Source organism: Chlamydotis macqueenii, chromosome 15, assembly GCF_036417535.1.
Source record: "Chlamydotis macqueenii isolate bChlMac1 chromosome 15, bChlMac1.mat, whole genome shotgun sequence".
In the NCBI taxonomy this organism is placed as follows: domain Eukaryota; kingdom Metazoa; phylum Chordata; class Aves; order Otidiformes; family Otididae; genus Chlamydotis; species Chlamydotis macqueenii.
This window is the reverse complement of record NC_141570.1, coordinates 700,263-714,973: the sequence shown is the minus strand read 5'-3', so window position 1 is coordinate 714,973 and position 14,711 is coordinate 700,263. Positions and strand designations below refer to the sequence as shown.

Genomic DNA, 14,711 nt, shown 5'->3' with positions numbered 1-14,711 from the left:
TTCACGGTGTGGGAGCCCGGGGCGGTGGCTGCATAACGCAGCGCGAACTTCTCACAAAGCCGATTCTCTGTGACCGCGCTGTGGGCGCGAGAGGCCTTTTGGGGACCCTGGCGCTGGTGGCTGGAGTGGTGCCTCTGGCCCCCACGTCCCCCAGGTTGGGAGCACGCGCAATGAGGGCTGCTGAGGGGGGGTCTCGCTCTGGCAGCCCCTCCGCTCGGCATCCACGTCTCCAAAGCAGCGCTGCTCAGCGTCCCCGCCGATCCCCGCCCCGTGCGAATGCGGCTCAGCCGCACCGAGGCTTTCCGAGCCGTGCTGTCGGAGCTCCTAACGCGATGAGCGGTTTCGGTGCAGCCCCCCCCGAGCCCTCCTTTGCTTACCCTTGGAAATCTAATACTTGATTTAAGCACATTTCTGCTCCCTCCATTTGTAAGGACAAATGTGAGGTAATTGTTTGCTATTGCAGCGCTTTCCTTGGGCTCCAGCTCTAATTTCCCACTAATACGGCGTTGTCAGGGGGATCAATCTAACCCGGCACCCTCTGCCTCCTCGCAGCGGATTGGAAACGGCTTTTGTACCGCGGGGCTGGGATTTGTGAGTCTTACTGTGAATGTTTTTCTTCTTTAAAGGAAAAATCATACAAGAAAATATCCCATCTTCCTGCAGACGGCCGTTAATCCCCGCTGTGCCGGCCCGCAGCTGGCTCTGCGTCCCCCCGCAGCTGCTGCGGCTGCGGGGTGACGGTGGCAGAGATGCAGATCGGGCTCTGTGAGATGTCCGTTAATCACTCCAATTGTGTCCCATCTGAGCTGGCTGGACAGTGATCACGTAAGGCCTCTCAAACTGGTCTGTGGTCGCGTGGCATCCCCGCGTAGCCGCTGTGCACCACGCCGAGGCGGCCCCCAGCCTGGTGATGGAGGGGGGGGTGCCTGGGGCTGCGCCTCCCCACGTCTCCTGCACCCTGGTCCTGCAGGCACGGGGCTCCGGCCACCTCGACAAATCACCAGGGGTCCCCAACCCGGGCTGACCCCTCCCCAGGGAAGTCGGCGGTGTAGGTGGGGGAGCAGCCTGGTCCCAAACCAAGCCCCGTGTCCTGCCCAGCCGTGCCCCCTTTTCCTGGGCACGTTGCAGCCCCATGCCGGCGTGTCCCCGAGGTGCGCAGGGCCAAGCAGCCGCGAGGGCTGGGTTTGGGCGATCCCCCCGGTCCGCGTTGCCCCGCGCAGCCCCAGCAGACAGCCCGGGTTTCAGCGGAGCGGCTGTGAGCCTGCCCGTCACCCACCGGCTCCGGGGTGCCTGTGTCCTGGTGGGAGCCTCCCGGCATGTCCGGCTGCTCCCTGCCCGGGCAGAGCCTGGCTGCAGGATGGCACCGACGCTGGCACGGGGAGAGGCCGAAGGCTTGGGCTGAGATTTAGATGCCAGTGGTAGAGTGCAACCTTTGACAGAAATGCCTGAGCTTTACTACAAAAATCGATAGATGATTCAAACCGTCCAGCGCTCGGGAAGGCAAATAGCGGCACGCCAAGAGCCGGCGTTGACATTCACGAGCAGCGGTGCTCAGCGCAGGGCCTGCTGACAGGCTGGAGAGACCGAGTGCTGCAGGACGGCCGGGGCTGCGTGCGTGCACCCACACAGCGGGCGCTCCTGGGCAGACCGGGACCCCATGCTGCCCGGCCGTGCCAGCGTGCTGAGCGGCAGCTCAGCCTCATGGCTGAGCCCTACGGCTGCGATCTGGGTGATCGGCTCCCCCGGCTGCTCAGGAGGTGCTGAGCCAGACCCACAGCGGGGCTGAGCCAGACCCGCAGCGATGTGGAACCAGCCCCACAGTGATGCTGCGCCCGCCTCCGAGCTCCCGAGGATGCAGCCCACTGATGCGTGCTCCCGGCAGGACGCTGAGCTGGGAGAAGCCCCTGGCAGTCAGTGGGCGGCTGGGCCCGGGATCGGCCCAGCTGCGGCTGCTCCGCTCTGCCCGAGCCCCCTGCCCGCTCCTTCGCCCGACCCGCGGGCGCAGCGCGGCTCTGCCCGGCGCCGTCGGCACCGCACGGGGCCGCCCAGCCTTGCCCTAAGAAAAGCCCATGCGTACGGACCGGTGGTAGCCGCTTTTATTTACACCAAGGGCTGACATGCTGCACAAGGAAACCAGTGCCACCGAAGTACCCGTAACAGCAGTCTGTGCTTTATTCACAGGACAAAAGATCAGGACAACGCTTCCACAGACTTCTTTCTCAAGCAGATACACCTCACTGCCCTCACGGTTACACGCTGCGCTTAGTGCTGGGAGGCGAGGCGGAGCGGCCGGAGCTCTGCCCGCCCCAGCGCCGCAGCGGGATGCAGCCCCGCAGGGACAGCCCCACGGCCGGGGGTGTCCCAGAGCACCCGTTTGCTTTGGGACACGGGGGAGGGACAGATGGGCCTTGGAGCAGCCTGCAAATGGGCTGCCAGACAGGGCCATCCCTGCCGCCCCGGGACCGTGTGGCGGTGAAAGCAAACAGGACCCGTGAGCGAGGCAGGGCGCCGCTGGCCTGCCGGGCACTGGTCCCTCGTCAGCACTCCGTGTCGTCCCCTGCTCGGCTCGCCCTGGAGCACCCCAGCCTCCCGAGGGCCGGGGAAGCCCCTTGCCTGCCTCTGCTCGCGGCCTCTGGGCAGGTGGGGCTGGCCGGGGGTCCTGGCCTCAGCCCCCCGCCATGGAAGACTGCAGCCTCACGTCACCGCAGCTCTGCTCCCGGACGCTTATTCCCACCTGAAGTCCTGCCCGACTGTTTCATAGAACTTGATGTTGTAAGGTCTATAGAAGTCCCGAAGCTGCTCGATCACCTCAGGGTCTATCTGCACGTGAGTCCTGCCTTTGGACTTGCCCAGGCAGCGAGGCAAGCCACTGCTCTCCGACTTCTTCAGGCAAGGAAAGCCTTTCGTCTTGTTGAAGTAGAAGTGCTTGTCCGTGATAACCCGTCTGATGCCCAGGAAGTCCTGGACTTTGCCCATCTCCCCGGCCGGGTCCGTGATCAGCTTCTCCCCGCTGACGAAGTGGATCTGGGAGAGGGGGAAGTACTGGAGCCAGCTCTCCAGGTGCACGGCGTACATCCCGATGCGGATGGCGTTCCAGGATGTGTCCACCAGCCCCAGGCTGCGGTTGCGGAAGGACAGCCCCTCGAAGGTGGGGATGTCGGGCTTCTTGGAGAGCGTCTGCGTGTAGTCCGAGATGGCCCGGGTGACCGGGTTTCTCACCACCACGATCAGCTTCGTGTCCCGGGACATGTTGAAGATCCGCCGCGGCGCCTCCTTGGTGACAAAGTAGCTGGGGGTCTTCTCCACCGTGATCTGGCTGTCGAGCGTCCGTGGCATCAGGCTCCTGCAAGCGAAGCAGAAGGTGCTGGTGAGTCTGCAGCGCTGGTGCTGCCCGCAGCGCGGGGCTGGCAGGGGGTCCCCTCTGGCGGGACGCGGCCGGCACAGCTCCCTCCCGCGGCACCACAGAGGATCCCGGCCACGACTGTGCCCCGGGCCCATCCCAGCCCCAGGGACCCCTGTGCCGAGGATGGGGACACCAGCACCCCGCACGCACAGCCGTGAGTGGAGATGCTCGGCTCCTGGGGAGGCCAGAGCCACGCGGGACGGGGGACAAGGGCACGGCCAGACTGCGGGGACGCTGCGCAGCAGTCATCGGCGGCGAAGCTGTTAGCGATTTAAGGAAGGTGCCGGAGCTCAGCCTGCAGCCTGAAGCCGGGGTCCCACCAGCCACGCCAGCCACTGGCACAGGCGCGTTCCCCAGCGGACAGTCTCTGCTGGAGCCCCTCACCACCCAGTCCGACACCAGCTGCCCTCTGCAAAAGAAATTACCGCGGCTCCTTCCAGAATCTCTGCGATTACGCGGCGGCTCTCCTCCCCGGTCGCACTACGGCGCGATGGCTGCGTCCGCAGTGCTGTGCCGCTCCACCGGTGGGACCCCGGGGCTGCCCAGGGACCTGGGGCTTGCGCCCACGAGGGCATTGCCCACCCCGGGGGGGCTTGGCCAGAGGGGGCCCTGCGTGCACCCCACTGTTTCTGGCACAGGGAGCTGGGCTGCGAGGCCAGGGAGCACCAGACTGGAGGAAAAGCAGCGTCCCTGCAGCCCAGCTCAGCACTAATTAAATCATCTGCTCTGACATGCGAACATCCAAATCAAATAAAAACTAATGGGATGGAAAGATTTACAAATTGGGCTGGTATGACCAGGGTAAACGATCGGCTCCATCGCAGCCGGATTCACGGCGCCGCGGGCTCCCTGCCTGGCGCGGGCGGGGGGCACGAGGCCAGCGCCCCACGGGCACCGCCTGGCACAGCACCTGCGTGGTTCGTGGGGAGCTGTGAGAGGTGCCTCCGGGGTGGGGGTTCAAAACAAGAGCGGCTGTGTGAGCGGGCGTGGGTACCTCAGCCCGTGGGACGCCTTGCGAGCCCCCGCGCCCCCACAGCGCTCGTCCCACAGACAGGGCCTGCCCCAGTGGGGCACTGCAGCGGGTGTCCCCCCGCAAAGGGACCCGGGGATGGGGCTGAGGGGCAGCCAGTGCCAGCTGCTTCCAGACTTGGCGCTACGAGCTACAGCTGGCTGGGCAGCCCAGCGAGGCCGCGGGACAAGCAGTCAGGGAACGCAAACATCAGCAACTCCATCTGCAGCGATCCGGGGAGAGCGAGGCACTGATTTATCCATGGGATAAACCCTGCGCAGCCACCATGGCCACACTGCCTCCTGGCACGCTGCCCCTTCGGGGCCCAAAACCAGAGACCGCAGAGTCCCTAAAACACAGTCCCCAGCCACCGGCTTGGGGGCTTGCTCTGTACAGAACCGGGGTGGAAGCGTGAACTGGGAGAAGACGCAGCAGCAGCCCACAGCGTCCTGTGTGATGTGGAGCAAGGGGACCGGGACGGAAGAGCCAGGGCATGGTGGGGGCAGCAGCACGCAGCAGGGTGGGGGGTCCCCGGTGGACCTGGGACGCTCCCTGCGAAGGTGACGTGGGGACAAGAAGAGACCGTGGTCCAGGACGACTGGAGGAGCAGAGACACCAGAGAGGTGAGCCGAGGGCTGTGCAGGGTCGCTGCGGAGCTGCGGGGGACGACGGCCGAGGCCGGCCTCGCTCGCCAGGCACCGCACCGCGCCGGCGAGGGGACGGAGGCTGCCTGTCCCGGGCAGCACCGCCGCACCCTCACACCCTCCCGGCCAGTTTCCTCATCTGACAGAGAACAAGCTAATTACTCAGCACACATTAGCAGGGCTGTTGTACCGAGGTACCTGACGTGGCCATCGCTTGACTGGCCTTTCCCACCGCTCCACTTCAAACCTCATAAATCCCGCTTGCGACTGCTGGGAACGGCTAACGTAGCGGCAGGCACCTCGGCCGTGTCTCTGTGTCACAACCAAGCTCCGCCACACCTCAGCGCGGGACGGCGCTGTACGTGACGCACTGTGGCAGTGCGCTGGTGGAGAACCACAGGACTGCCGGTTCATTAATGGCCCATCTGCAGGTTCATTAGACTTTCACCACGTGAGCTATTAGGTCCGTGTATTCAAAAAATGAAATTACGGTTCTAATCCATTATGAAAAACACAAAATCTCCGCGTAGTAAATTACTGAAATGAGACAAGAGTTGTTGATTTTTTTAAATGGACTCCCAGCGTTTGCTGCTCCAGAGCAACAGAGACTGCTGAGACAACAAAACACAGCCCGAGCAGATAAATAAATCACCAGCGAACCGTGCAAGGGGAGAATGTCACCCCGGCATTCATCTCGACGCTAACGGCGGGATCCCCAGAGCTGCGCGAGCTGGGAAATGCATTGCAAACTTAATTACAGCTGACTTTACAGTGGTATTTTTGGACTTGGGCGCTGGCAGAGCGATTTGCATACAAATAGCGCGTCACAGGGTTTTAAGGCTGGCGCGCCAGGTGTGCGGGCTCTGGGTGCCGCGCAGCCGGGCCGGGGCAGGCGCCGCGCCAGGGACCCGTCCGGGCGGTGTCACTTGGCTGAAGATGCCCGGCCTGGGCACCGGCTCCCGGCACACGCTGAGCGAGCTGCCGCCCAATGGTGCCAGAGGCGATGCCAGCGTGGCAACGGGGACGCACGATGCCTGGTGCACACACATGGGGTGCCAGGAGGAGATGCCAAACCTGCCGCTCTCGGGAGAGCTGCTGGGTGCCGAGGGACGGTCAGCGGCTGCCTCCTCCTGCACCAGGGACGAGGACAGTGACACCGGGAGGGGGATGGCGTGGCTGCCCTCACAACCCCGCTAGATAATGGTGAGGGGTGGCTTTGGTGGCCCCTCCGTCTCCCCCACAGCGTGACAACACTGCCCATGCCAGCACCATACCGGCCCCGCCAGCGCTCTCCCCATCCGCGCGGCCAGGCTGGAGGAAACACGCTGGGGCTTTCTCCGTCCGGCTACGGCACACAAGCCACCCGCACCGTATCCTGGGGATGGGAATCTGCGGTGCGGCGGAAACGGAGGAGGTCGAAAGTGCTGATGCCGAGTGAATAGCCACCTTACTGAAGAGGGGACGCACGTCAGGTACATCCAGTCAGCTGTACCTCGGCGCGGCCGAGCTGGCGTTGCTGTGCCCCACGGCACCCGGGAGCCAGCGCGTCCCTGAGCGGCCCCACGGCTGTGGGTCGGCAGCAGCAGAGACCCCGCTCCGGCTGCGGCTGTACCAGCGCAAAGGCAGCGCCTCACCTGAAGGAGTTAACTCCCCCGGCCCCTCTCTGAGGCCTGAATTATTGATGCTCTCATAATCTGCCGTGGGGCGCCCCGCGGCCCCTACAACGCTCCCACATTAAAGAAACATGCGCTCCCTCGCTGGCCGCGCTGCTTTGATGTCGAACATGCGTGAAACACTCTCCCAGGGAGGAATTTGTACCAAAATTCATCAGATGATTGAGATATTGCAGATAAGCGTGCCCATCCGATAATCCCGTTACAGCACCGGCCCCTCCATCCAGCCTGCGGAGCGCAGGGCGGATCCTGGATAAATATTTTCCCACTGCAGCACACTGTGTGCGAGGACGTGGCAGATGCATCCCGGGCTTTCCTCGGAGAGGACTGACGTGTGCGTAATCCTGGACTCCATCCACTCATCGGCACACAAACAAACTGTTTAATTTGGCAAAAAACCCCAAGTTTTTTCGTTCTTGTGACGAGGGCTGCGTGCTTTCCCTCTTCCAGCCGATACTGCAGGCTCTGCGTGTGCAGGGAGAGTGGAGCCCGCCAGCCTGGAAGCCAAAATCCTCCAGCACAAGCGAGCAGGCGCTCGCTGCCCTCCTGGTGATGGCTCCCGGGGCGGTGGGGCGGCGGCGAGGGTCACGGCTCCGCGCGGTGTCGGGGACCTGGGAGAAGGGTGGCTGCGAGCGCATCTGCAGCTGCAGCCCGACGTGCCAGAGATGAGCACAGAAACTCTTCCAAGAGCGCAGGCTGGCATCAAGGTGGTCCCGCAGGTCTGCTCCACCTTGACCCGACGGCAGGTCCCCTCCCCAGGCCACAGCCTGCCCCTCGCCCCCGCAGCCAGAGCCGGGTGGGAGCGCAGGATCCCACCGGCACCGGCACCGGCACCGGCACCGGCAGAGCGAGCCTGGCGGCTGCACGGAGTCGGCAGCGCAGCAGGAGCCCAGCCCCGAGCTCCCTGCTCCCTGCGGACAGGGCTGTGCCATACTGTGCCGTGCCGTGCCGTGCCGCAGGTGTGCACGGCTGACATCCATCGCCGGCTCTCGCTCGGTGGCCCAGCGCTGCTGGGCTCAGCAGGACTGCAAGTGGCATCAGCAGATGAAAGCCCAAGCAAAGCCATGCGGAGGTTTAAGCAAAACTGGGTCAAGCACCGAGAAACAGAGGTGTGAGGAGGGGAAAAGTCTCTCCCCGGTGGAGTGACACTGCAACGGACGTCAGGGACACAGGGACACCCTGGGAGCTGCACGGCTGGTGCTCCACAGGGAAAGACCCCTGCGAGGAGTTCCCGGAGCAAAGGGGCACCCCCCGGCTGGGCCCACGCCCCCTCCCTGCCCCGCCGAGGCTGGCAGCGCTGCAGTGACGGGGTCGGGGAGACAGACCCCCGCACAGGGCTCCCACTGCGCCGGGCGGGACAGGCTCGCTGCGTCCCCCCAGCCCGCGCGGTCCGACATGCTCTGCTCCACGTCACACCGCCCCGAGGGACCGCGGCCCCGGCAGCCACTGGCCCAGCCCTGCGTGCCCACGGCCACCGCCCCGCGCCCGGGCAGCTTCAGATTTAACAACGGATCAGCTGCCTTCCATAAATGTTTATGTTCAAAGAACTTACACCAGCGCTCGCGGACAGCTAATGAGGGACATTTCAATGCATAAAAGCAGTGCGAACACAGTAATTAACTTTGTTGCTGATTCATTTTAATCATTTCAATGCTCCAGAGACATGTAGTGTCCTCCAAGTCAACACAATCTTTTCCAAAGGGCACGCTGCTGACGCCCTTCATGCACACTGGCCGATGGGTAACTGCCGTCTCCCTAAATAACCGTCCGGCACTGACTGGGGGTCCGGCAAAGCCCAAGGGCCGGCACTGAGGGAAGCGTGGTGCGGAAGCGGCAGGAGGTGAGGGTTTCCCAGCGCGGTGCTTGCGCAGCCCAGCTCAACAGCCCCGCCGCTACCGCCGGGTCAGGGCGGCCAGCCCACCCGTGAGCGCACACAGCCCAGCCCCGCATCAGCCCAGCCGCTGGGCCAGGCCCCGCGGCCCGTGGAGAACGGCTGGGGTCTCCCCTTCTCCCCCTTCCAAGGCAACTCCTTCCAGAGCTGAAACTTTACAAAAATGAGTAGTCACCTAAAACCCCCACGTACTGTGCCCCAACTGGCGCAGCGATTCCCCAGTTAAAAGCTGGTGTCAGAGACACGATGCCCGCTTGGTGATCTGGCAGCGCCCTGGAGCGTGCAAATGCACCAAGAACAAACCGCACGGAGCCAGCAGCGGGTCCCACGGACCCCACGGACCCCACGCCCGCGCTGAGGGAGAGCGACTCAGCCACATCCAACATCCCTGCGGATCCTGGGCTGCAGACGCCCGAAAGGGCTTGGCGCTGCCAGCTGCATGCTGGGGTGGCCGCCGTGCTGGCAGAGGGTCCCGGGGCTCTGCAGCACCCGGGCCCACCCAAAGGACAGCTGCAGTGACCAAGGAACAGGCTGCAATCACAGAAGTCACTGCCAGGGGTTTCGCACCCGTTCCTCAGAGCCTGGGCACTCTGAAGCCAAGGAAATTTCAAAGCATCCTTGAAGCTTGCTGCCTTCCTCTCTTCTCACTAATTAACTTTCGCAAAATGCGCTGTCAGTCAAGCCCACAAAACAGCCCGCATCGCTCGGCGCTCGGCAAAGCCTAATGGGCTCCCATTTGTGCGGGAGCCAACCTGGCCATTAGCAGGGAGCAATTAGCGAGGCGGAGTGCAGGAGCCGGCTTCGCGCTCCCTCCTCTCCCTCCCGCAGGTGCAGGGATGCAGGGACGGCACAGTGATGCTCCCCGGGCGCCGGGGTCTGCTCCCCCAGCACGGTGCAGCGCCCACTGCTCAGCTCCCGCCAGCGCTCCTCGTGCTGCCGCAGCCCCAGGGGCACCCTGAACCCAAGGACAGCGCGGGGGCCAGCGCCCCAGCAGCCCCCAGGGACCTGTCACATCCTCCCGGGACAGGGGGGTCCCTGCTCAGCCGGCAGCCAGGCCTGCTAGGGAAAGCACCTCTGCCAAAATATCACTGGAGCATCCAACAGGGTTACTTGGGCATCCAAGGGAGGAAAACTGCTCCAGAAGATGCTGTAACCACCGAGCCACACTGCAAGTTCACTGCAAATTAAAGGGCACTGCCCTCCCCGCGTTCTGGAAAACGTGAAGGTTACGGGCACACGCTCCCTGCAGCAGGAAAAGCTCCGTATCGAGCATTCAGCCCAGGATTGGTAATGAATCGATACTCCCCAGTAGCTGGCTGTTTGGTTTCAGCTGTCTTAAAACAGATCTTGCTAAAAATACCTTTCCTGTGGTGTATCTGTAGCTAATGAGGTGGATCAGAGGGGCTGACGGGAACGGGAAGCAGCGTGGGCGTTCCGGGTCTGAGGCCGGCGAGCAGCAGCTCCAGGGCCGCAGCTGGGCGCGGGGGCAAGCGAGGGGCCCGGCTTTGCCCAGCGAGGGGTCTGCCAGAGCAGAGGGGGCCAAGGCTGCCGCGGCGGTGGCAGGGGCCGAGGCAGGAGCCACCACAGGAACAGCAGCTGTGAGCCAGCAGGACACTTGGAGCTGGCAAGGACAGGGGGATCAGGAGGAGATGTCCTCTCCCACTGGTCCTGCCGCCTCCGCCTCAGACCAGCTCTGGCGGGGGGAAATGTGGAAAACCAGGAACCAATGTTTTTGGAGCATCAGAGGGGCTCAGCTCTCGCATTGCTCTCAACTGCATCCAAGACCAACTGGTCCCTCTGCTCGGCTCCCCACCAGGGCACGGGACGGAAGGACGGAGCTGGATCGGGTGCTCGGCTGTCGCAGCAGCCCGGGACTCCCACAAGCAACATCTCCACTCACAACAGGGGAAGCCTTCGCCGCTGCCTTCCCAGGGGGTCTGTGCCCCCAGCTGCCTGCAGAGACCCCACCGCAGCGCAGCGCTCCCCGAGCGGGGGAGCATCACCTGCCTGGCTGCAGCCTCCCCACCCTGGGGTCCTGGCGGGGCAGCCCCTGGCAGCAGCAGGTCCTGGTGTCAGCGCTGCCATCCCCGGGACACAGCCGCTGGCAGGACCCTGCTCTCCTGCTCCCCGGTCTCTTGGCAGCGTGACAGGAGCTCATTGCACCGCAGGTTAGACCCGCTCCACATTTAATTGTTCCACTTGCAAGGAGGAAAATCAATTCCACATTTTCTACATTAGCAGCCTCTGTGCTTAAGTTTTGGCACATTTGTGAGGCTAAAGGAAAAAAAAAGGCAATAAAACCAGGGAAGTGTCATTTAATTGTTTTAGCTGAACTAATTTGGAGGCTCTGCTGCTCCAGCGTGCTCTCTCCATCGATCCAGATGCAAAGCCAGGCCCTGGGCAGCCCGCTGCTCACCCGGCCGCGCTCCCATCACTGCCCCGGCCTCGCTTGGCAGCTGCCTGTCGCCACTGCTGCTCTGTCACAGGCTGTGTCCCTCGCGGTGACAGACGCGTCCCTTCACATGGAGGATCCATGGCTGATCCACGGCTTGGGGCCAGAGGTCGGCTGCTCAGCGCTCACTGCTGAAGCGCGTGCGGGAGGGGTCACGGCTCCCACCTCCCGGACTGGCACTGTGCTGGGTGCCTGCGGGTGCCCTCACGTACCTGGGCTCCCCGCTCCCAGTGCTGCACAGGGGAAGCACAAGGGCCCAGAGAGCTCGCGGGGCCAAGGGGACCCCAGCTCAGGGCTGGGGGGCTGCTTCCCAGCTGGGCCCTGAGCACGCACAGCTCCCCGCTGAGCAAGGGGCTCAGCCAGCACCCACGTCCTGCTCCATCGCCCTGCCACTTCGGATGGATGCCCTTCAGACAACGCACTGCTGCTCCCGTCCCTGCCCGCCTGTAGCGCAGGGCTGCTCCCAGCTCATCTGCGTTGGGGTGGTGCAGGGTGGGTGACAGTGCCGACGCCAAGGGTGGGATGCACACAGACCCGCGAGGGGTGAGAGCAGGCGAAGGACACGCACGGCTGCGCCTGCTCTCCAAAGGTGAGAGGAGCTGGGCGTGCTGCAGAGAGGGAAACGGTTTCGGCCAGCTCCACTCGCGCCTGTCCTGGTTCTCCCGTCGCCTGCCACCAGCCTCGCTGCAGGGTCTGCTGTGGCCCCAGCACAGCCCGGGGCAGTGGCCCTGCCCGCACCCGCAGAGCCCTCCCCGCGCAGGAGGAGGCACGGACCCGGCTACAGCGGCGGGGGCACCGGTGCCCCGCCTGCCTTGCCAGGAGCCAGAGCAGGACCCCAGCAGAGCCGGGAGCGAGCACGGTGCCACGGGCCCCCCCCGCCCGCCCGGCAGCCGAGGAGCACTGCCCCGCTCCGGAACTGGGCACATCTCCGCTGGGAAACGGCCCGAGACGAGGGGCCAGCCCGCTCGGTGCCTGCCTGCCGCCGCGACGCCCCACACACGGACCGCACCGGGCCTGCGTCCCGCTGCTGCGGGCTCCCGGGCACCCGCGGCCGGGCCAGCCCTCCTCTGCCTCCCGAGACCGACTCTCAGCCCGAGCACCGCGGCCCGACGGCGCAGCAACCAACCACCCGGACACCGGGTCCACTGGGCAGCAGGGCGCGAGCTGCCTGAGGCACCGGGTGCGGGGCCACGGGCTGGGATGAGCCCACGGGCTGGGATGAGCCCACGGGCACTGCGCCCTGCTCACGCGCGGTCCTCGCTGCCTCACAAAAACCTTTGCTGGAACTAAACGCCCACCGTCTCCCGCTGCAGACGTGCTCGCTGCTACCCGCAAATCACTCGAGCTCGCAGACGGACCCGCACGCATCGGAACCGCACTCCTCGGAGGTCAGCGGCACGACGGCGGGGGCCGGGGGTGTCCCCTCAGAGCCCGAGACAAACCGGACGGCAGGAGGGTGCCGGTGCGGCACGCTGCGCGGGGGGCGCTCGGGGAGGGACCGCGCCGGCAGTGAGGGGCCGGTCCGCGGGACCCGGGAGCGCCGGGAGGGGAGAGGGCGGGGGTCGGGGCAGGGGGGATGTGGGGCGGGGGCCGGTCCCGCGGCGCTGCCCTCACCTGTACCACTCCAGCCCGCGGTCGTAGTTCCTGTCGAAGAAGTGGGGCTCGGTGCCCAGGGCGCGCACGTCGGGGTGCACGCGGATGAACTCCAGCACGGCGCGGGTGCCGCCCTTCTTGACGCCCACCACGATGGCCTGCGGCAGCCGCTTGGCCCCCGGGCGGGCCGGCCGCGGGGCGGGGGGCGGCGGCGGGGGGCGGGCGGGCGCGGGGGGGGCCGCTCGCCCGCACGGCCGCGACTTCTGCAGAAGTTTCTTGGCGGCGGCGGCGGGGCCGCGGGCGGGCGCGCAGCGGGCGCGGGGCGCGGCGGAGCCCCCGCAGCAGCAGAGGCGGTAGCAGAGGTAGGAGCAGCAGAGCGACAGCGCCAGGAGGAGCAGGGCCCTGCGCACCAGCCGGCGGGACGGGGCCGGGGCCGCGGCCGGGGCCCGCCCGCTCGGGGCCCTACGCGCCATGGCTCCATGGGGCCGCGCCGCCGGGCACGGCCCGCCCCGGCCGCCGCCCCACCGCCGAGCCCCGCGCCCGGCCCGGCCGCTCCGGCGCGGGGGGGGCGCCGCGCCCGCCGCCCCGGCCCCTGCGCGCCCGCGGCTCCGCGGCTCCCATCCCCGGCGGGCGCGGCCCGGCGCGCCTCCCGCCTGCGCGGGAAGTGGCGGGGCACGGGCGGCAGCGCCGCTATTTAAGGGGCCGCCTGACGTCAGCCTCTCCCGGAGCCCCCCGCCACCGCCCGCCGGCCGCAGCCCTCCCGCCCGGCCCGGGGCCGCCCCGCCGCCCCCCGCGCACGGAGGGGGGCACCCGCCCCCGCAGCCCCTGCCCCCGCAGCCCCTGCCCCGCAGCCCGGGCCGGGACCGCGAAGCGGCCGCGGGGCGGGGGCAGCCGCGCGGGGGATCCCCTCCCACCCCGGGATCCTCCGCACCACCACGCCGGGTGCCCCGCAGCCGCCCTGCTCCGAGCGCCGGGGGTCGCCCCGCACGGCAGCGGCGAGGGCGGGAGGAGCGGCTGGCAGCAGAAGCGCGGAGCCAGCGTCTCCGCCGCGCCGGGGATGCTCAGCCTCGCCCGAGTGGTTTGTGACGCCCCACGCGCGGGCCGAGCCGGGGAACCCCCAGGCTGCTGCAGGGTGCGGGTGGCTGCTCCACCCCTCCCACCCCGCCCCGCACCCTGACAGTCCGGGCTCCCGCTTGGCTGCCGCGCCACCTCAGCACTGGCAGTCACCGTCCCTGCCTTCCCCGCACGGAGAGCTCGCTCAGCTGCAGAAACTACTTGTCCTGCTGCTTGGGAGGAGGATGAGAACGGAGACAGGCAAAACGTGCCAGCCCAGCAGAAACGATGATGCTGCCAGCTCCCGGCAGCCCGGCCGGGGTGGGATGGGGTTTCCTCGTGGGCAGCACCCAGGACCTCGGCGCAGACAGAAAGAAAGACGGAGAGGACGGCTGGAAAGCAGCGCTCTGCAGCCTCCTTTGCCTCCTTTGGACCTCCCTGGGAGTTTAAAAATAGTTTCCTAAGGTAGAAAGAGTCTGCTGGCTCAGGAGAGCTGTGGCATCGGAGGACAGGAGCCGACCTCATCGTCCTGGCGTCCCGAAGCCGCAGGGGTTTCGCGTTTGGGACGTTTGGTACCGGGTTTGCTGCTTCCCGCGACGGCAGCGTCTGCCCGGGCGGGCTGGGCACGGCCACACTGTGCGGGTCGAGGCAGGGAGACGGAGCCGTGCGCCCAGGCTCGGCGTGGCACTGGTGTGAACTCACCCACGTCTGGCACTTCCACCGGGCCGCACGCCCCCGCCCGAGCCGGCGCAGCGCCGAGCGGGAGGTGGCACGCATGGAGCCCGTGGGGCTTCAGCCCCTCAGCCAGGGATGCTCCCCCGCCCGGCAGCGGGGCAGGACCACGGGAGCGGGTGTGCCCGCGGGGCTGGGGGCGGGCAGACCCCCTTCCAGCAGCAGGAGCTGTCCGTCACTCAGTTCCGCTCCGTGACAAACTGCTAAATCTGTGGAAAAGTTGCTTTTTCCATTTTTAGCCGTTTTATTGCCTCCATGTGG

At 66.4% G+C, this 14,711-nt stretch overlaps 1 protein-coding gene across 1 annotated transcript; it reads right to left on the bottom strand.

The window, feature by feature from the left end:
- Positions 1-2,148: 2,148 nt before the first annotated feature.
- Positions 2,149-13,138, bottom strand: HS3ST2 (heparan sulfate-glucosamine 3-sulfotransferase 2). Its single transcript, XM_086759559.1, has 2 exons — positions 12,687-13,138; positions 2,149-3,343 (listed from the first exon to the last, which is right to left on the bottom strand). The coding sequence occupies exons 1-2, from the start codon at positions 13,136-13,138 to the stop codon at positions 2,725-2,727; spliced, it is 1,071 nt and encodes a 356-aa protein (XP_086615685.1). The 3' UTR covers positions 2,149-2,724.
- Positions 13,139-14,711: the final 1,573 nt, after the last annotated feature.

Excerpts from the sequence above, each read along its gene's own strand:
- HS3ST2 (XM_086759559.1), bottom strand. The coding sequence starts at position 13,138 with ATGGCGCGTAGGGCCCCGAGCGGGCGGGCCCCGGCCGCGGCCCCGGCC. Across the intron at positions 3,344-12,686 it reads CGCGGGCTGGAGTGGTACAG|GAGCCTGATGCCACGGACGC; the intron begins GTGAGGGCAGCG and ends CTTCGCTTGCAG.